The sequence below is a fragment of the Trachurus japonicus genome, chromosome 5 (assembly GCF_045865225.1).
Source record: "Trachurus japonicus isolate A0001 chromosome 5, Traja_1.0".
Taxonomy (NCBI): domain Eukaryota; kingdom Metazoa; phylum Chordata; class Actinopteri; order Carangiformes; family Carangidae; genus Trachurus; species Trachurus japonicus.
In genome coordinates, this window is record NC_140911.1 from 4198715 (window position 1) to 4220087 (window position 21373).

General features: G+C 42.8%; 2 protein-coding genes across 3 annotated transcripts; both read right to left on the minus strand.

Moving 5' to 3' along the window:
• Positions 1 to 178: 178 nt before the first annotated feature.
• mcm2 (minichromosome maintenance complex component 2) lies at positions 179 to 10824 on the minus strand. 2 transcript variants are annotated; one of them, XM_085775710.1, is made up of 19 exons: positions 10694 to 10824; positions 9608 to 9801; positions 9343 to 9515; positions 8397 to 8524; positions 8182 to 8320; positions 7989 to 8086; positions 7768 to 7889; positions 7034 to 7376; positions 6747 to 6938; positions 6124 to 6212; positions 5948 to 6031; positions 4545 to 4716; positions 4330 to 4456; positions 3382 to 3494; positions 3089 to 3253; positions 2765 to 2839; positions 2482 to 2664; positions 1976 to 2131; positions 179 to 975 (listed from the first exon to the last, which is right to left on the minus strand). In XM_085775710.1, the coding sequence occupies exons 1-19, from the start codon at positions 10697 to 10699 to the stop codon at positions 865 to 867; spliced, it is 2670 nt and encodes an 889-aa protein (XP_085631836.1). In that variant the 5' UTR covers positions 10700 to 10824; the 3' UTR covers positions 179 to 864. The 2 variants fall into 2 exon arrangements, with proteins under 2 accessions (XP_085631836.1, XP_085631835.1); XM_085775709.1 differs by having other exon boundaries at positions 5948 to 6026; positions 6119 to 6212.
• A 1185-nt stretch (positions 10825 to 12009) lies between these two features.
• pigu (phosphatidylinositol glycan anchor biosynthesis, class U) lies at positions 12010 to 21108 on the minus strand. Its single transcript, XM_085775711.1, has 12 exons — positions 20935 to 21108; positions 19265 to 19329; positions 18778 to 18837; positions 18420 to 18482; positions 17961 to 18070; positions 16897 to 16997; positions 16586 to 16683; positions 16340 to 16494; positions 15487 to 15630; positions 15245 to 15369; positions 14315 to 14457; positions 12010 to 13838 (listed from the first exon to the last, which is right to left on the minus strand). The coding sequence occupies exons 1-12, from the start codon at positions 21062 to 21064 to the stop codon at positions 13725 to 13727; spliced, it is 1308 nt and encodes a 435-aa protein (XP_085631837.1). The 5' UTR covers positions 21065 to 21108; the 3' UTR covers positions 12010 to 13724.
• Positions 21109 to 21373: the final 265 nt, after the last annotated feature.

Genomic DNA, 21373 nt, shown 5'->3' on the forward strand with positions numbered 1-21373 from the left:
ACATGTTAGTAGGTGGGAGAATAAATTTGTGTTGGTGAGTAAAAAACACAGTTGCCCTGCATGGTTTACTATCTTCAGTCGAAACACTGAGCTCTCAAAACCTGTCAAGAAAGAAAAAAAAAGCTGAAACAAGAAAATCATTTCATAATGTGACACACTGAAGGACAAAGACAGGGGGCATTTAACAAACAAGTTTATTATCAAAATTGACCCATAATGCAACGGTAGAAACATCACATGGGTTACAACTTCTCCAAGTACTTTACTTTTTTTTTTTTTTTTGGAAACATTTGACATTAAAATCTGTATTTTTGTCAGTAAAGGTTTGAAAAACAAAACTGTTGTCCACAGGAAAAGATAAGTGAAGCATTGAACCCTGTTTCTACAACACGGACATAAACATATACATTATTTACAACCAGCGTCACCTGAAGGCAACACGGGAAACACACAGAGGAAGATCAGCTGGTTGACTCTTATTATCTATAATCCATTGAACTTATTGATCGATGTATTTGCCGTTAGTCACATCTTCATCATCACACAGCCTCCTCTTCCTCTGCTGCTGCTTTAAGATTCATACTTTTTTATTTTTACACCAGTGCAGCATTTACAGCTCCTGTCAGTGGGGACCCCGCCCCCTCGCCGTCATCAGTGGGTGGAAACCGCCTCCATCATCCAACAGGACAATTTGACACATGTGGAAAAAATCTCCCTCCAGATGTTTTGATCAGTTCAGACCCAAAGGTGACGACGAGATGAAAACTGAAGCACTTTTTGTTTTGTTTTTTTCCCCCAATGTCCCATATTTGTGTTCATGAAGTACTAGATTGGGGAGGGGGGGAGGGCAGGGGTGTGAGGATCCTAAAACTGCTGCAGGATCAGTTTCTTCTTGCCATCGTGGCTGAACCTGTTGGAGCGGAAAAGGTCGCTGTCGTAGAACGCCGTCAGGTTGTGGATGTTGATCTGTCTCGCCTGGGGGAGGAAGAAGAAGAGGAGATGATTAGATTCTGTAATAAAAGTCGAGTTGACATTTCAGCCCCACGTCTTCATCGTTGTTTCTCTACTGGTCCAGGAAGCTGCTGCAGGGACACCGATGTGAGCTCTGGTCTCCGCCTCCTTCACTGACCTCCGTTCAAAACCCTGCTGATCACTTCACCTCAGTCGTCACTCGCTAAACTTTGAGTCCTGTGTTCATAAGTTGCGTATTTGTTCCTTGTTTTGTTGTTCACAGGCTATATTTACTATCTTTCCTTGTGTTTTTTTTTCTACTCATGATTCATTCTACCGAACCAGTAGATATGAACTAAGAGGGACTCATGTGTACACAAAAGCAAAAGTACGAACAAATGTGAAACAAAGATGTATATCAATTACAGGAGTCAATCAATGGAATAATCTAGAATTAGAAATCAAACTGTGCAACACACTTAATAGATTCAAAAAGTTATTCAAAAATAATATTATTAATAAATATAAAACTGATTTATAAATACCAGTGTGCTTATAAACAGCTGTATGTAGAATATGCAGGGGTTTTTTCTTTTTGTTGTTGCTCTGTAAAAAAATGTTTTGTTGTTTGTTGTTGCTCTGTAAACATTTTTTTAAATTGAGTGAATGAAAAATGTTAATTTAAGAAGGGTAGGCAAAATAAGCTGATGCTTCAGCCTACACCTTTTCGGTCAAAGTAAATTGTTTTGCTTGTTGTGTTTTTGTTCTGATTTGTTTTGTTTTGTATTTATACCTTTATATTTGTCTATTGTATTTGTTTTTATGAGACCGAAATAAACATACTAAACTAAACTAAACTAAACTAAACTAAACTAATCATCAGCTGCACCTGTGTTTCTATCATTTCATTTTCCTGAGATTAAAGTCACAGTGAGCGTCTGACATGTTTCAGACATGAAAACAAACAGGACAGCAGCTTCATCAACACAGAGAGACACAGAGAGACACAGACGAGTCCCGTCACCTTGTCCTGCAGCTCCTTCTCCGGGACCTCGATGGTGTCGTTCTGGACGCCGTAGCGGTTCCTCTGGTAGGCCACCTGCTCAGCCACCAACTGCTTGAGGATGAAGAGCAGCAGCTCGTTGTTGTCTCTGCGGAAGGCGAGGTAACGAGCGAACGTCTAACGGAGACGGAGAGGACAGTGACGTCATTAACATCAGACACTCAGAAGGAGTTCAGCTCACAAATCACATTCATTTAGACTTCACAAAACTTAGCACATATAATTAATTCATCATTATAACCTTATATTATGTATCCTAATGTCATGTCACTTCCTGGCTCAGCTATCTTATACATATCTTATTTTTTGATTGTTGTGTTATTGTTGGTGTGAATAAACCCTCAGGATGAGTAAAGGTGTTGTATTACATGGAAACTTCCACTTAAATAATAAAAAAATGAATTCAATAAATCCAAAAACAACTTTCATGTCAACGTTTTGAGTGTCGACCGGACGAGGCCACGAACCTTCCTCATGCTCCTCATCACGCTGAACTTCTGCGTGTCGATGAAGCTCTCCAGCATCACCCTGATGGCCATGTTGACGTCGTCCTCCAGTACGTAGTCCCTCAGGTGCATCTTGGCGTGGGCCTCGGCCATGCGGATCATGGACTCGATGTGACGCACCGTGATGGGGATGCTGCCCGTGGCCTGTTGGTGACACCGAACATGCGTTATAAAAAAAGTCCTGACTGCCACTGAACACAGCAGCAAACATGTGGCACAGAGGAGGAGGCGTTCAGGGACTCACCATGGACTCCTTACGCAGGTCGCTGTAGATACGAGCGACTTTGTCCTGGTCCATCTGGTTCAGTTTGGGATGAACCTGCAGACACCAGAAGATTTAAGAATCTAATATTCACGGTAAAATATTCAACAGATTTAGTCTCATTTTCCCCTTCACAGAACTTTATGTGTGTCATTGATTTAAAGTGAACTGTTGCCTCTGGCCTTGAGAAAAACGAAAAAAAAAAGTATATTTTTATAAAGCTGCATCATTACGACGCAGATCTGCTCCGACCTCAGGTCTAAATCTGCATTTTGGTTGTTTTAAAACATGTGCGTGTGTTCGTACCCGCTCTTTGGCGTAGATGATGTACTTCCTCAGCAGCTCCTGGGGAATCGGCGGCACGTCAGAAGTGTTGGGCAGAACGACCTCCTCCAAGGCCACGCCCCCTTCCTTTTGGCTGGGGTGGTGCTTAATGTGGGAGCTGACCACGAAGCGCGCCAACATCTCATCCTGGTCAGAAAAACAAACAAAAAAAAGAACCCGTCAAAAAAACAAGCTCATTCATTCAACTGAGATTTTAAAAAAATAGATCTAAATTAAAGAATTTAAAGATGATCTGAAGGAGTGTAGATGTGTACCTGCACGGGGTCGACAGTGTCCCGGACGACGCACAACACGTCAAAACGAGACACGATTGGCTCCGTCAGGTCGACGTTCTCGGCGAAGGTGAGGGAGGGATCGTACCTGCCGCCTGAGAGAGAAGAGCAGCAGCTGAGACTCAGGTCAACACCAACAAAGGATGCAAGCAGTTGATTAATGTGAAACCAGATTATCACACTTTATCACACTTGCAATTGCTCAATTTTAATAAATACATGCCAAGTAAAAAACTTTATTATTATTATTGTAAAAGCTGAAAATTAATCTAATATTTTCATCAAAGTTTCCTAAAGTTGGAAAAAACATCACAAGCTGAATCTGGGTCATTCTCAGGATTTAGTTCAAGTCGCTTCAATGAAATAAATACTTCAATTTCCCATCAGCACCTGAACGCACCACACTGTCCAATCTTTCAATTCTGGTTTTGCAAGTTGATTTTTCACAGTGAAAACTCTCTGTGATGTTATGATTTAGTTTCTACTTCAGATAAAAACACTTTAATCAGATGGTGATGAGTGACGCCCAACTAACTGAGACTGAGGCGACTTGCCTACACGTTTAACCTTTAACCTGCTGCTGTTCTGGGCGATCGCCCCCCTCAGTTTACTAAAAACAGAGCTAAATACTCTTCTGTTTTCTCAGGCTATGAAATCTTAATCCCTTAACCATGAACAGTCCCAGTGCGTAGCCTGCTCAGCTGGCCTGATCAAGTTTAGACTAAGACTAATACATTGATGCATGAGGTGTAATACTGTTTCTTTGTCAAACTATTTATGAATTTTGCTTATTGTTTAGTTGATGAAATGCCACGTGTGATCTGCTGCAACCCAGTTTTCCCACAGGGACAATAAATTGCTACTACTACTACTACTACTACTACTACTACTACTACTACTACTACTACTACTACTACTACTACTACGTACCGATGGGGTTGGAGGCGGCGATGACGGTGCACCTGGCCTGCAGCGAGGTGACGATGCCGGCCTTGGAGATGGAGATGCTCTGCTGCTCCATGGCTTCGTGGATACTCGTCCTGTCGGCGTCGTTCATCTGCGGCACAGAGGAGCTCGTTAGACCTTCCTGATTTAATCCGAGTCGCCGTCATCGCTACGACATCCTCGAGTCGCGTCTCGCTCACCTTGTCGAACTCGTCGATCAGACAGACGCCGCGGTCGGCCAGCACCAGCGCTCCGGCCTCCAGCGTCCACTCGCGGCTGACCGGGTGTCTCTGGACGTAGGCGGTCAAACCGACGGCGGAGGCGCCCTGACCGGTGGTGAAGACGGCGCGACTCGCCACCTTCTCCACGTACCTGCGCGGGTGGAGAGGTCACAGAGTCAGCTCAGGTCTGTGAACCTGGAACAAACTGGTGCTGAAGCCAGATTATTACATTGATTCAGAATTACCAGAATTACCATGTTAATTTGCTGCAACTCATTAGTTGGGTTTCCATCCAAGTCGTATCGTATTTAAAAGCGGATTTTGTAAAAATGCGCAAAAAGAAAAGCGAATTTATGCCCGTTTCCATTCATTCTTGTTTTGCGATTAGGAGGAGTGCACTGTGAGATTACGTCATAAGAGAGCGTGACTGTCCAACAGTTGACACTCAGCTGACACTCAACATCATGGACAATTTACGTACTTTCCTGACTATAGACGCACCTGTATAAGCCGCACCAGCTACATTTTAAAAGAAAATACTGTACATATTATATAGGCCGCACTTGAAGACGCAGGTTTTCATGTTGTAACATGAGATATTTACACAGAAAGACAGTCGGGAACTGTCAAGTCCGCTCGCTTTTCCGCTGTTTTGGTTATGCTCCTCTTGCCCATGTGCATCTGTTTACATACGAAGCCGGTGAAAAATCAATAAATGTAGCGGTGGATAACGTTACATAACGATGTTACGGCGTGTTTGTGTCGTCTTAACCGTCATAAACAAAAGATTATGGGTTACGGAGCGCGTTTGTGTTGCAGTGCAGAGAGGAGAGCTGGGAGACCGGGGCGTCGCTGGGTGAAGTCCAGCAGCTTCACCCACAAACTCTGCCTCAATTCGCATAATCTGTTTCCATCACAAAAACTCGCATTTCCTTTAATCGATACGCTGACAAATCCACCCCCTCCAAGCGTATAAACTTTTATGCGCATTTACTGCCTTTATTCGAATTTCTGGCGTTTCCATTCAAGTATTTATTCGCATTTTCACAAAATGCGCATAAGAAAAGGTGGATGGAAACCCAACTAGTGTTGTTTCTCTATCTCTCTATCTATCTTAATTTTGTTTTGTTTTGTTTAATTCATCTATTTGTTATGGGACTCTGCATATTCATGAAGATACAAAAAAATAATTTGCTGTAAAGATGCCAGATTTAGCTCAAGAGATCATTTCTATCTGTAGTCCCATAATAGTCCACAAACAGAATTACAGTAAGACAAAAACAGATCAACTTTGTATGTAGTCCACATGTATCCATCTACACCTGTGGTACAGAGCAGAGACTCAGCTGTTCCTACTGTTTTGTCTTTGTGCGTTTACGTACTTGAGGAACTGGGACTTGGCCGTCCCCGGGTCTCCACACAGCAGCGCGTTGATGTCTCCACGCACCTTGTGTTTACCACCTGGAGCAGAGAGGAGGGGTCGAGGGTGAGCGGGAGGAGACACTAACAAACATGACGGGGACGGGGGCTGTGAGAGACTAAAGTGTTTTTACCGGGGTTCTTGGGCTCTCCTCCGAACAGCGACAGAGCCAGAGCTCGTTTGATGTCCTCATGACCGTAGATGGACGGAGCCATGCTGGCAAAGACCTACACACACACACACACACACACACACATCAGTACAGTAGAGAGCAGAGCTTTTCTTGTTAAGAAGTTAAAAAGAAAACCATTCAAATCATTGTAAGAGCCATTACTGCATTCATGTTTAATTGTGTCTGGTTTAGTTTTGGTGAATGTTCATTTTGTTAGGGAGGAACTGCACAGGGAGGCGTGAGGGCTATTTGATTAGAAGAACAGTTTTGCTGTGTCTGCCGTGTTTTAAATGAAGAAATTTGGTTTATAGTGGAACTTTTGTTTACAAAGAATTTGGATTTTTGTTCAACTTCAACAATAAAAAGTAACAACCCTAAATATTGGTTATCTGTGGACACTTTGTTTGGACACTTTACCCAAGCACGCATCATTAAACCACCATTGATCAGTGATTGCCTCTTTTTGGGGGGTTTGGAAAGAGAAGGGTCACTACAATCATCCTCTCTTCAAAATAAAAGTTTTAAACTGTTGCTGCTCTGTTCTCGTCTTCTGAGGGACGATTATTATTTCTGCCGTCCGAGCCCTCACCCTCTCTCCGATGCGCTCGTCCTTGGACAGGGCCACGATGGCCTTGACGTCCTCGTCCGTCAGCTCGGCCACGGCGACGCCCTCGTCTTTGCAGATGATGTGATTGGCCAGGATCACCGTGGCGAACACGGGGAAGCCGTTGGCCATGTTCAGAGAGCCGTCGTAGTTGTTGTGGTAGATGCCCGTCAGCTCCTGAGTGGAGAGGGAGGGGGAGTTTTAGTTTCCACTGTGGCGGCAACAACCATGTGATCAAAGGGAAGGATTTCACTTTTTAGAAATAGACTCACGATCTCGTCTCCGGGCTTGCAGTTGTCCACCAGGTCGGCCAGCAGGATGGCGTCTTTGGAGCGAGGCAGGCGGCCGGCGGCCACCTTCCCGGGGCTCTCCTGGATGGTGATCCTCTGGTAGTTCTGGTACACCGTCTCCTCCATGTTGATCTCGAACGGCCCCAGGGACTGACACTCGGGGCAAGAGCCCGGCTTCACCTCCTGGTTCTGGGACTGGAAGAACGGCCCCAGCACGAAGTTACACTTGTTACAGTTGTACTTGACCATGCCGAGCTGAGGGAGGACGCCGGTGCAGCTGCTCACGACGCCGCTGGTCCGGATCAGCTGGTTCAGGTGGAGCTGCCTGCAGGAGGAGGAGGAGGAGGAGGAGGAAGAGTTAATAAAGAGCTTCAGTGAAGCAGCTGAATCTGAAAGTGCTGCTGTGGAGGGATTCATTTTTCTAGACGACTGATGAAATGAAAAAATGTAATTAGTCTTTAGTTGAAAATGTAAAACAAAAAAAATTAAAGCTTTTTAGTTTCACGTTAGAAATTCAAATCAAAAAACGATAGAAAACCCCAGAAGTGAAAAAGGTGTTCACATTATAGATTATGATGCAACTAACTTTTTAAAAAATGAGCTCCCAATTAGATCCATCACAGTGATCAAATAACATAAAGCCAAGCAGTTCACTTTAGACAGTCCAGATGTTGCCACAGGTGCAGCAGACAGATGTGGTGACAGCGTCGTCTCACCTGAGGGAGCGGATCTCCTCCACCAGCGGCAGGTTGCAGATGCGGACGTGGATCTCGTGGGCGATGCGGTCGTATTTCGGGTACATGGCCAGAACCACTTCTTTAGCCGCCTCGTCAAACACCTGACGAACGACAAGAGACACGTTGTTTGTTTGTTTTCACGTTTCTTCTCTCTCTGATCGACGTCTTTCAGCGTCGGAGGAAAAGCCGACTGAACTCACCTTCAACATCTCAGTGGGAGCCTCGGGCAGGAAGTAGGCCAAGACGTGTTCCCTGGCTGCGAGGTCTTCGTAGTTCACCACCAGACTCTCCTTGTTCTCTGTTGGCATGCAAACCGGGGGGGGGGGTCAGTTAAGTTTCCATGACAACTATTTATTTGTTCATGTCCTTGTATTGGGAAAGATCTGGGGCTACCTTTGCACATGTCGCTGATCTTCTCCTTGAAGACGTTGTGGCCGTTTTCGTCCACGTGAGTTCGCAGGAAGTTCTTGAAGCGGTTGTAGATCTCCAGCCTGGGCGCCGCCATGGAAACCCACTCCCTCACCGTGTGGCCCTGCGCCGCGGGAAAAGTGTAATTTAGCCTCTCTGAAGAGCTGCGTCATCATCGTCGTCATCGTCATTGTACAAACCTTCATGTCCTCCAGGTTCTCGATGCTCTCTATCATCTCCTCCTCCTCTACTTCCATGCCCTCCGCTGCTCGCTCAGCCAGTCGCCTCCGTCGAGCCGCCGGACGCTCGTCATCCTCATCTTCGCTGTCTGGATAATGACAAAATACATAGATTATTCTCTTCGTCCATTCTGCCACCTATAGACACACACACACACAAGCCATCTCTTTTTAATGGCTAGTGGAGCTGTTTTAAAGGGACAACGAGGAGTTTCTATTCGGTTATAAAAAAGTCTCACGTTAATGTGGATGAATCTCCGCTACCCACACTTGCTAATGGGCCCATTTTCGATAAATATATCGCTCTGTCTCTATCGTTATTTTGTTATTATTAGTGGTGGCGGAAACGCTGGTCAAGCCGACCAGCGTTTCCTTAATGAGAATAACGCAGCTGAATCGCCGTTTACGGTCCGAACTACGACGGTATGTGATCGTCTTTGAACCTCTGACTTTAATTCTTGATGAATGAAAACATGAGTCTGTCTTGTGCCGCTCAAAGAATTTCACGGTGCGCGGAGGCTCATAAATGTAGTGTGAAAACTTCGCTTTTCCAAAACTCCTCGTTGTCCCTTTAAAAGAAAAATCTTCTATTTTTTTTTTTTTTACACATAACAGACAAATAAAGTATCCATCTATCTATGTCTAATAAAGGCGTAAAAAGCCCAAAAAAAAAAGTGAAGTAATCAATTAAGGAAGCGAACAGACTTTTTCACCTCCAGGCGTCAGAGAAAGGCCACGGGAACACATAACAGCTACAAAACCAGTATGAATTGGATAATATGGGCCCTTTAAACATAAACTGCATGTCACACAGTTACCTGTTGTAAACTTAAGTACTAGAAGTCCCAGCATGCACCTGTTCCTCCAACCTCAGCTGCATCCCTAGTGAAAGCTTCGCAGCACTCACCGTAGAGCAGTCCTGGCCTCAGGCGCCCTCTGAGACCCTGGTCCCGGTCCCTCCTCCTCATGGCCTCCTCGGCCGCGGCCCGGGCACCAGGTGACATCTCCGACAGATCCTCGTCATCCAGGTCCAGACCCTCGGCCTCGTAGCGGTCCAGCTCTGGGATGGCCCGGTAATCCCTGAACACAGAGGAGTCCGTCTCACATTTAGGTGAAAACTTAACCTGGTGTGTAAAAACCCCCCAAAAAAAGAGCCCGTCTCCGTTTCTCACCTCTCCATCCCATCCCCAATCAGCTCCTCCCCATCCCCGTCCTCCTCCTCCTCTCCGGGCAGGGGTACGTCTCCCAGCAGCCCCTCCGACTCGTCCTCGAAGGGAGGCAGGTCCCGTCCAGGGCTGGACGTCAGGTCTCCTCTCCTGGAGGCTCGGGTAGGGCTGGTGGCCATGTGGAACGACTCAGAGGAATCCTGATCAACACAAACATTTACTTAGAGTTTCATTTTCATAAGGAAAGTGTGATTGTTTGTTATGCGTTTTCTAAACTAAACTTAACCTTGTTCATATCCAAAAATACAGAAAACTGATTCAGGACATGGAGCCACTATTTTAAGTGGTGGAAAGTAAGTCAGGACTTTTTCTAACACTTTGTGTGAGCACAGTTTTGAGGGACTTATATGTCTCAATATGGACAATTAGAGCAGCATAAAGTACAACAGCTGCTAATTACATAGCAACAGCCTCTTTTCTAGACAAGAAATAGTAAATAGTATAATAACTACTGCTGTAATAACGTATTGAGTTATACAACTGCTCACCTCATGTGGACTATTTTCTATATCAGACACAATAATGAGGGTTTAAACAGGTTCCGTGTGTTTTACCTGTAACTATCCGACATCTATTAGTTGTTTATGATTATTTTTTATCCAACTTCGACGTTTAAAACCAGCCGGAGGCCGGAACTTCATCAATGCCCAGATCCTGACTGACACTTTGTCTTTGTTCAACATCACACACACACAAAGCTGGAGCTGCCACATGGCGGCTCAGCTTCACTCCAACACAACACAAACGCCGACACGGCATGAACGTTAAACATTAGTTTATCGGCGGGTGATCGATCGAGTAGATTGAGACTTTATTAGTCTTTTAAAGAGTTTTGTTTTCTGACAGAAACCGCCGGACGTCGATCACGCTTTTCCTTGTGTTGTCGCAGTAAGTTAAACCTACAAACGTCAAACTTTGTTCACCACAAAAATTACATCAAGCACGTATCAGTGTTTTCATTAAGCGCTCCGTTGCTACAGTTTGATACGATAATAAGCTCCTTTTTCTCAGGTTTGAACTATTTTAACTCACCGCCATCGCTGCTCGTCCGTTTCTCTCTGACTCTTCTGCAGAAACTGCCTCTTCCTGCCTGGAGTCGCTTTTCGCGCGAAACTTACCACGTGACACCCAAAGCCCGCGAAAACTAATGAATATTCAAACAGGGCACTGACGCTCTAACTTCTGATTGGTCAGTTCCTTCTTAAAGGGGCGGGGCTTAGAGGGCACTGTGTTCGGTTCGAACGCCTCCTCGTCGAGGCTCGTTCTGCCGGCGTCATGGTGACACCAGGGTGACACAGAAGAATACAGCGGCATGTGGCGGCAGTTAAAACAAACAAACCCTTCCATGGCCGTGACACAATATAATACATCCATGCCGTGACAGCAGGGGCGGGGTTTGTGACGTGTATTTTTTCCCGGGAAAGTTTGGGGCGCATTCAAGCCCCCTCAGAGATTCAGTTTACTGCAGAGCAGCTGGGCCCGGCCGGGTACCAATCGGTTTCTCATGTTTAAAATGAATAAATTAACATCTATAAAACAACATACGATACGTAATATAAACTAATGTATAAGACACTGTATAAAATACAAAAAAGTAAAAGCAGTTTGTAGTAGCCTACTTGTAGTTCTTGCTGAGTCACGACTGCAGTGTACAGATGGGTGACGACCTCTTATATACAGTCTATGGTGACGACAGAGTAAAAGAAATGTCCCTAATTTCATATTCTAATATCCACTGATAATAGAAACGAAAAAAAAAACAGCATAAAACTCTAATTACATAAACAATTCATAAATACATTTAGCTGTTAATGAATAAATAATGACATCTATTTGAAATGAGAATATATTCCTGGATTCCCTCTTTAGACTCCGTTTCCTTGATCCAGTTGCTTTTCCTTCTTCCAAATAGCAAATAGTTTCACTTAGTCATTTAGCTTATTCATGAATTATTAAATGTATTAGTTGTTTATATAATAGGGGTTTTGTGCTGGTTTAGTAAATATATTTTTGAACCTTAGGTACTATCACACATTTCTTTACATATTATTTTTTTCTTGTATAGAAGGACATTTCTTGTAAATATTTATTTTGTATAGTTGTATGTTTATTTTCATCTCTATTTTTCTTATCTCAATTCTTTATATCATCTTTATATCAGAAGGAACAACTTCAACTTATCATAATTCCCCCCCTTATGAGCAACAAAGTATCTGATAACTGATAAATGGTAATGATAATTTCCATTCCCTATGAAATAAAAATATGAAATCAAGGGATGTTGTTTCATTATTTCTCCTGTGACATCACTGTGATATTATATCAATAAATAACATTGTAACAAACAGTAGAACTAAACCAACACCTCTGGTTTAATAATCATCATAGCTCATTCATCAAATAGTGTAGTGTCAAATAGCGTAGCATCTTCCCTTTCAAACCCTGCACCTTCATGTAACAAAACAACACATTCATATTTACAATATCAAAAACAGAAAAGCTCCGCCTTTTTTATGAGATAATAAAAAAAAGAAAAGAAAGAAAATTAAATCTCTTTGCTAAGTTTTCAGTGCAGCAAAATAAATATTACAAATTACTTTTTACTCATTGGTATCAAAATGGCCACATCAACCTTCTCAGATGAAACCTGAGTGGTTTCAAAAAAGGTGGATTACAAAGAAACCAACTGTAATAATCTATGTTTCAGTCTGGCAGTTAATGGGATTTAATGACAGGGTGGTCAAGGGTTTGATGATCAGGTTTAACTTTAGATAATTATAGAATTTAATTTCAGACTCATCAAAAATAACCTTTATCTGCAGATGCCATAATGCTCTTAGATCTGTTAACATAGAGACCATACGTTAGTATTTTGTGAAATTTGCTGTTAATTAAAGCTATTTTCCAGTGTCCACTTTATTAGCTGAAACCAGCCAAGGCAAAGTTAAAAAATGCCTCATGTAACTTGCAAACAAAAAATGCAAACAACATTGATTTGCTTGTTGTCTTATTATGAATCCAAACGTTGTTCCTTTGTGGGATTAAATATCACAAAGCTGCAACTCTGACGACAAGAAGCGATTTGTTTAACTTGATACAAATGTATAACAAAACAAAAAATCCCACAGACCCTGAACACAGCACTTCAGCTGCTTAAAACATTCAGTGTTGTCTCTATTGAACACTTAATGCTCAGCTGCCTCTAAACAAACAGATACTTGGGGCCGAACATGAAGTGTTCAACGTCACAACTAGTGTCATGTTGTCTGTTTATGCACCATCACGAGGCTAGAACTGGTTTGAGTGAGATACAACACTGATCATCTGGATTTTGTTAAAGAGTAAAATGTAAAAAAAAAAAAAAACAGGTGGAAGGCAAATGGCAAGAAAGTGAAAAAATAAAGACAAAGAGATGAGAGGACACTTGTAGGACTAGAGGAACAAGGAACCATCCTCCAGTGTCAACACAAATATGATCAAATAATGCAAAACAACACAAATATAAACATGGGAGAGCAGGAGATTATCAGGAGTTAGCACATCAGAGGAAACATTCCCATATTCATGACAGTTATTGTCATTTTTGAAAGACTTCATAATAAAATTCCTCTGAAGGGATACCGCATGAGAGTTCGTACTTCAAAATAAAAGCTGTCCAGGCTGTACGGAACATCAAAATAAAACTCTTCTAGAAAGGCTGCAGGGAAAGAGGAGGCTACAAAATAAAAGCAGCCCCCTCAGGCATAGGTTCGAGGTGAGGCTTCACAATAAGAGCCCTTCAGAAGAGAACACAGAGAGGAGAGTGATGTCAAGTCGTTGTCTCGTACGGCAGGAGCCAGATTTCAACATCTGCGATATCTGCACTTGTCTGTTGTGTCGTATGATGCTGTCCTGTAGTTTGCATATGAAGTTGTACCTGACACACACACACGTGCACGTGAGCTACTGTTCGTCTGTGAAAGACGTTCATCTTCAGTTTGTGTTTGTTCGTTTGAAGGACACGAGACCTCGAGCAGGTTGCCCCGTCGTCACAGAGACCGTAGGAGTGTGTGTGTGTGTTTTTTTATTTTAGCACTAATGTAGCCTCAGAGCCGTCTTTCCTCTTCAGGTACAGGCCATAGGTGAGGTGGTGCTCTCTCCTCAGGAAGGCGTAAAAATAATCTGACACCAACAGGATCTGAGAGGGAGTGAGGATAAGAATGAAGATAATTCACAACAGGCAGAAACCTCAGTAATTACACTCATAATTAATGAAATCACACATAATGTGACAGCAGACAATGTATAGCCAGGTTATAGACATCATCATCACATTATACAGGTGCATCTCAATAAATTAGAAAACAACTGTCAGGTCAGCGGTCTTCTCCGTTTTTGTGTTTTATATTGTATTTGAACATGGGTTGTATTGTATGGGACATAAATTGCATTGATACATTGTAAATATGTTGTATGGACCGCAGGAAGAAAAATCCTAACAATTAAAAGAAAAAGAAAGTAAATATTTAATTCTGTGTGTAATGAATCTGTATAAAACATGAGTTTCACTGTTTGAATTTAACTACTGAGATGAATGAACTTTTCCATGACATTCTAAATTACTGAGATGCACTTGTATGTACAGTATATTCAGGAGCAGTTTGATTATCCCACCTGAGCTACATTGAACAGCAGAGTTATGGCGTAGTAGAAGTTGGAGTTGGCGCTGCCGGCGTAGATCCAGAGGTGCCAGAGGACCGGGAAGAGAGCGGAGCAGGCCAGCAGGACACAGGACACCAGGAAGATGTTCCTCAGGACTGTGGATGGAGCAAGGAGGGAAACCACACCAGGTTTTTAATCACAACAACACAGAAACATACCGGTAGATATTCAGTCCTCAACTGAATGATGAACTGACTGCTCAACTAGTTGTTGTTTTTTTGTATAAATATGATAATAATAATAAACTTCATTTGTATGGCACCTCTTATTCATAAAGTGCAGCTCAAAGTGCTTTATACTTGAAGCAATAAAACAGGATAAAAAACAAACAAACACAGTTATAAACTGAACAGAATACATAAAAATAAATTAAAATTAATTCAAAATGAAAAGAACAGAATTCAATAAAAATTGGTACAAGGGATAAAACAAAAGATAAAAATGTGTTAACTAAAAGCCCTCTGGGAGAGGTATGTTTTCATTTCTTTTTCAAAAATGTCTATAGAAGTTGCTTTGGAAACAACAGTTCATCCATCCACCTCTACCACTGCTACTGCTGCTCCTCTACATTAAAGGGGACCTATTATGCTTTTCCAGCTTTTCAGACTTTTATATATGTTTAAAATGTTGGATAATGGTTCTAGAGGCCGTGGAAGTGTGAAACAGACCGTTTTGCACAGCCCTGTTTTTGAGAGGATGAACAGAGTGCTGTGATGTTTGATCTTTGGGGTATTTTGACCGAAGCACGTCACAGACATGTCTTTAAGACACCCAGGAACTATTTTAGTTTGTGCAAAAAGGAGCATAATAGGTCCCCTTTAAGACATGATGCGAACCGTATGAAGAGTGACGCACGACACCGTGTTTGTTTTGTAAACTCACATCTGTGCAGGTGACTCCAGACAGGGAGGAAGGCCAGGTAGAGAGCGATGTCTCCGACTGTAGGGTACGACTTAAAGATGGAGATAACAGCCAGCTGCATGAAGATCAGGAACACTGGATGCTCCCTGCAACACACACACACACACATTAGAGCAGCAGGGTCAGAGTTAGCATTAAGAACAAACAGAGCTGAAGCAGACGGAGAGATAAGATGATGGTGAGGATGAGGGGCGAGGACTCACTTGAGTTTGATGGACAGCGGGATGGTGTAGAAGAAGACGTTGATCTGGAACACGCAGAGGAAGAAGAGGCGGAAGTGTTCGAACATCTCGGCGAAGAAATACCAGAAGAGGCCGATGTTGGGCGTCAGGTCTGGTACCGAGAGACTGGAGGGAGGGAAACGGACACCGTCAGACCAGGACAACACACAGACTGCAGCAAAACACAAACACATTTACTCCAACGAGGGCAGTTAGTATTTACAGTGTCTTCATTTAGCCATGAAACTGGTGTTTGTTGCTGTGTTTAAAATCTCTGCGGCATCGTTGTGTAACAGTTGGTGTGAAGCAAGTAACTACAGTATGGATTAAGTCTTTCAAACAGACTTTCCATGCAGGGGTGCTAAGAGTCTAAACATGACACTTTTGCATTTATATGAGATTAAAATATGTCTAAATCCCAGCACGTCTTGATTCCCTCTGTCAAAAAGAGCAGGATTTTTCAGTAGAGAACTTGGTTGCGGTGGCGAACGCAGCCTTTGAGGGATCAGCTGCTTTCACAGGTGATTGAGAAAAATGCACAGTGTTTTGAGTCTTTTGGCTGAATAAGTTTTGTATTCTTCCTTTATTAAGTCCCACAGGAAAGTGTAAAGGCTTTCTTCTGAGATACTGCATTACCATGGCCAAAATCAGGTTTTGTGAGATTCATGTAATCTTCGATGTTTGGCCACCAAATTTTTAATCACTTCATCATGAAGCTTGGTACATCTTTAACAAATGGGTTGATAACCTGAAACTCCATTAGGGTCAAAAGGTCAAACACTCAGGGTAAGGGTCAGGCTGCCTTCAGGCTTTAACTCTGGTCTTCTGCACTCACATGAAGCCGTAGACGGAGGGCAGGTAGTCCCACGAGCCCAGCAGGAAAAAGGAGAGACAGATGATGACGAACAGGCTGCCCAGGTACATGAAGGCGTACTGAGCGATGAACCACCAGAAACTGACCCGCCGGAAGTTCAAAGGGATGTACTGACGCTGGAAAGAGAGAGACAGATTTAGGAAAACATAAGCAGACACTGTATACACAGACAGTAGACAAACAAAACCTGTAAACACAGACTGGTACCTGCATCAGGTAGAGCAGGGCTGGAGCACACAGGGTGAGGGGATAGATGGACTGATATGTGGCCAAAGACAGAAATATGGCACTGAGCAAAACATTTCCTGCAACACAAACACAGAATGAGTCAAATCACATGGATCAAACGATTAGTGTTTTTACGCTGCAGATAATTTAGGTAGAAAGATTCCTGAAACCAAAGTTTAGTTTAAAGCAGTAAAGAGCTCATGGAGCAACAAGACGAAACACAGTGATGATCCTGCAGGAACTGAACGCAACACAATCAGAGCCACAAGCCAGAACAATCCTGAACATACCTTTGATGGTGGAGAGGATGAAGAGGCCGATGACAGCGTTGTTCAGACCACAGGTCGACTTGGCAACACAGGACAGGATAGTGAATGGGTTCAACAGATAACTGTGAAGAAAAGTGAAGACATTAAACCTGTTAGTGAGCTGTTACATCACTCATCGATGCAAATCTTGGTCACAGATTCTTCACTCTGTGGTTCATGTGGAGTGATCATACAACAATGTTTCCTCTGTGGTTAAGAGAAAAGACTAACGAAGAAAAAAATGCATCTTTTCTGACAGACGAGTGAACAAAACATCACTGAAGTCGCGTTTGACAAAGCTACGTTCATACATTTTCCCACAAGCGTAAACAGCTGCGGACACTTGCCTGACGGTGACATCAGTGGATGAAGAGAGAGACGTTGTGTTATTTATCAGCGGGATGAGAACTGTGCAGGACTTTGTTCGTTTACAGCACCGCGTTATTTATTTAATTTACTTAAAGGGAACTTATGTAAGTCCAGTCGTTTTTTTCAGCTGTTTTGCTAACCTCCTCCCGGCCATGTGTATTTGTTTTCAACGAAGCCGGCGAGAAATCAATCCATAGAGCGGTGGATAATGTTATATATCATACACGTTTTGGGTTGCTACAGGGCGTGTTTGTGTCGTGGTGCCGCCGAGATGAGAGCTGGGAGCTGGGTCAGTGGAACTGATCTTGCAAGGTTGGTTTTTGGCCAAGAGACGCGAAGAGGAAGGCAGAGAGCCTCCATTCTCCCTTGTAACAAGTTACAAGTCATTTATTTAACCATCACAATTACTCCAAAGCTGTTTAATTAAGGTAAAAATGCAGCGTAGTTAAAGTGAAAATCCTGCATAGTTCTTCTTTAATGCATTTTAATCATGTTTATACTTACTCTGTTTCAGTAATTTATTGCTCATAATTAAGCCCTGTTGCACGGTTTGAATGACAATGAGCAGGTTTTCAAAGGAGCTGATCTGACTGATAAACACAGTGTTGCACTGCGTCATCTCATCCCATAATACCTGCTGTGAATGAGTGTCCCGGTTTGAACAGTGTGGTACTCACAACATGGCCACTTTCAGGGGGATGTAGTACATTTCTTTGGGGCTTCTGATGAGCTCCAAACAGTCGAGGGGGTAGCGATCGGCCTCCAGGGCGAATTTCTGCTTCCTGAACTGAAACCAAAACAACAAAGCACTGTTACTATGAGAACAGGAAACACAACGCAGACAAAAAGACACGCACAAAGACTCGGAATTTCAGTTCATTCCTACTGATAATCATAAATCTTTGCTTTAATATATTTCTTAATTTCTTGTCTACATATGTGAAAACAATTCTCATAGGGAGGAGTTGAACAGGTTGACGGTCATCATTAGGAATGATTTTCTGTGGTGCAATGTGGGGGAATGAGTCTCTGACGTACATGATGCTATAGCCTAAATGATATTGTATCCATGTTCTATATGTCAAAAAATGTCCCGATTATTTAATCTGCACAATTTGTTTTTATTATTTTCTTACCACTTGTTTGTTGTAGTCCTTCACAGCCATGTAGAGTGCCACAGCTGTGATCACATCCGCCAACTGAAGAGAGACAACCACAGAGAAACAACTGAGTATCTCAGATGTAACAGTAATAAAAAAAATAAAAACCCAGACATGCTCTTCAAATCGCTGCAGTTTAACCACGTGTTGTTCTGAGCTCTCTTCGTATTTACCAAAGCTAATCCCAGGGATTTGCATTTCATTTGTTTGTTTGTTTTTCCTTTCACCCGTTTCTTTATTCCATCTCAGAAAAGAGCTGCTCCCACTGGATCATATGAAGAATGTTCTGGCTGATGTGTCACTGATTAACACATGAGACAGATGTTTCACTCACCATAAATGTCACCTCTGCGTAGTCCACCACAAAGTGGAAGAGGTAAATGATGAGAGGAGTCTGAGGAGAGAACAGAAACATTAATTAATCAGAGCAGAAAACATGTTAATGGGTCAGTGACAAATAAGGATTGGCAATATGAGCAGCCCTGAAAATGTCAAATGGTGTAACCATAAAAGATTGATAAATACTTATCTTATATTTTATCCACCTACACTGGATTTAAGTGTAAAAAATATACTTTCTTCTAAAAACATAAAATTGAATTGCTGTATTTCTGTTTAAATTAAATTCTAATGCATTTTGGCAAGACTGAGCAGGACTGATCGTAAAACGACCGCTTTAAACAGTAAGCCTGTGGGACAAATAAGATGGTCAAGTAGTGATGTGTGTTGTCTATGTATCTGTGTGTGTGTGTGTGTGTGTGTGTGTGTGTGTGTGTGTGTGTGTGTGTGTGTGTGTGTGTGTGTGTGTGTGTGTGTCTCACCTCATGGAAAACATCTCCAGAGTACGGTGAGACTCCCAGATCGAGCAGAGCCAATCCTTCAACCACTGCAAACAAAACAAAACCACATGTTTTACTTCACCATCCAGCTGTGGCCGCCCGTCACTACATCTCTGCTCTGTCAGAGCAAACAGCTGCAGCCTCAGCTTTATTGATGCAACTTCCTGCTGCAGCTGCCTAATTAACAATTCATGAAGAGCTGTAGTGTGTGTGTGTGTGTGTGTGTGTGTGTGTGCATGCACGTGAGTGAGTGACTGAATGAGCGTGCGCATGAGTGAGTGAGTGAGTGAGTGTGAGAGAGAGAGAGAGTGAGAGAGAGAGTCTGTACCTTCATACAAAACCTTTATTGTTCCACAATAAACAGTCATAACTTCACCACAGCTGAGTCTCACTGTTGGTAATCACTTTCAAGTGTTGTATACAGCCTGACCCAAAACCAGAGCTGTGAAGTGAACTACGGATCTAGTGAACCTTTCCATTACTATTAAATAATGTCAGACTGTTCCTCTCATAACCAGTCGGTCAGTGAGAGTGATAGTGATTCAGTTTCAGTACTCACTCTGGTTCATCTGTCTGTCCATTAATCATGTCTAAATCCTTTAATCCTGTGATTTTAAAGGATTGGAAAAAAACACCTCTGTTGGTTAATGTGATTGCATTTTTAACCAGTGCCATTTAAAAAATAAATGAATAAATCCATCTACACCGTAGCCTAACTGTTTTGGGGTTTTTGTTTGTCTGAATTTTTAACTCCTATACAGTAGCTGCTGTTTTACCAATTAGGCTTTTGATTAGTGAGTGATAGATAGATAGATAGATAGATAGATAGATAGATAGATAGATAGATAGATAGATAGATAGATAGATAGATAGATAGATAGATAGATAGATAGATAGATAGATAGATAGATAGATAGATAGATAGATAGAGTGGGTGGGTGGATCATGGATGGATGGATATCAGAGTCTGTCTTGTGCTCAGAGTTAAATAAACACCTAAACTGTTGTTGTATAATCATATTATGATTATATATATACGATTATATGTAATAACGTATATAACATTATTCTGGAAGCTCCACACTACAGATCATGTGGGAGCCTGAGCGTGCAGATGTCGCTCTGGCAGGTGTGGTGGTGGTGGTGGTGTGCAGTTGTCAAGTGGAGGACCAGATCATGGTCCATGACCCAGGTTAAGTGGAGTGAACCCGAGGCTCGTGTGCAGGACAGGTGGCTGACAGAGGCTGTGTGAGAGGTCTGGGTCAGGGTGAGATGAGTGAGGGCTTGACTGACCGGTCTCTCATCTCATCTCATCTCATCTCATCTCATCTCATCTCAGCCCAGTGCAGGTTTCCTGTTGTGCCGCCGGTTGATGCAGCAACAGAGAACCGGGGACACAGCGGAAAAAAAACAACAACCTCCACTATAAATAACGATAGAAAACGGAATACCAAACAGGGCTCCTCGGGTTCACGTTTACATTTACCGATGTGTTTAAACGCTGATTTTGCATTGAGCAGTGAAACCGGTTTGACGCTGCTGACTTCATTCAATTACCGGCTGACAGCGCCGAGCTGCGGAGGCTCCCGGAGCGGCGTGTCGGCGGCAGCGACGGCCCCCGGGCGGACCGAGCCCCCCGAGCCCCGGCTTACCTCTCTTCCAGGCGGTCAGCGGCGACACCACCTCCACCCTCTCCGAGATTAAGTCCGTCAAACTGGACCTGAAGAGAGCGGCGCGGACCGTAACGGCTACAAGCAGGAGTAGAGTCAAAGGAGCCGCCATCTTGACAGGGAAGTTCTCTCCACCCTGCGAGAGGGATGATGGGAAATGTAGTCTTTTATTGAACAAGTGAATCCGGATGGTATCACACGGCAACAAACAAATAAGAATCGTTTTTGTAGTATTAGTATTTTTTATTTTTTAAGTTGTGCAGTTGATTTTGATTTTATTTCACCTTAGACTTTTTTTTTTTTTGATGAATCAGTGAACTGTTTTTAACTTGGATTTGAGAATTTGTGTTTATTTTCTTCTCTGTGTTTAGGGTTAGGGTAATGTTCGTGCAATCAACTGACCAAAGTAATCAATTCATTA

Bases quoted from the DNA above. Each gene is read 5' to 3' on its own strand.
- mcm2 (XM_085775710.1), bottom strand. The intron at 4,717-5,947 runs GTACGTAAACGC...CCACCCGCGCAG, and splicing joins GCCAAGTCCCAGTTCCTCAA to GTACGTGGAGAAGGTGGCGA. The intron at 2,840-3,088 runs GTACGAACACAC...TGGTGTCTGCAG, and splicing joins TCATCTACGCCAAAGAGCGG to GTTCATCCCAAACTGAACCA.
- pigu (XM_085775711.1), bottom strand. From the start codon at position 21,064: ATGGCGGCTCCTTTGACTCTACTCCTGCTTGTAGCCGTTACGGTCCGC. The intron at 16,998-17,960 runs GTGAGTACCACA...TTTTCTTCACAG, and splicing joins CCCCTGAAAGTGGCCATGTT to TTATCTGTTGAACCCATTCA. The intron at 16,684-16,896 runs GTATGTTCAGGA...TTTGTGTTGCAG, and splicing joins CATCCTCTCCACCATCAAAG to GAAATGTTTTGCTCAGTGCC.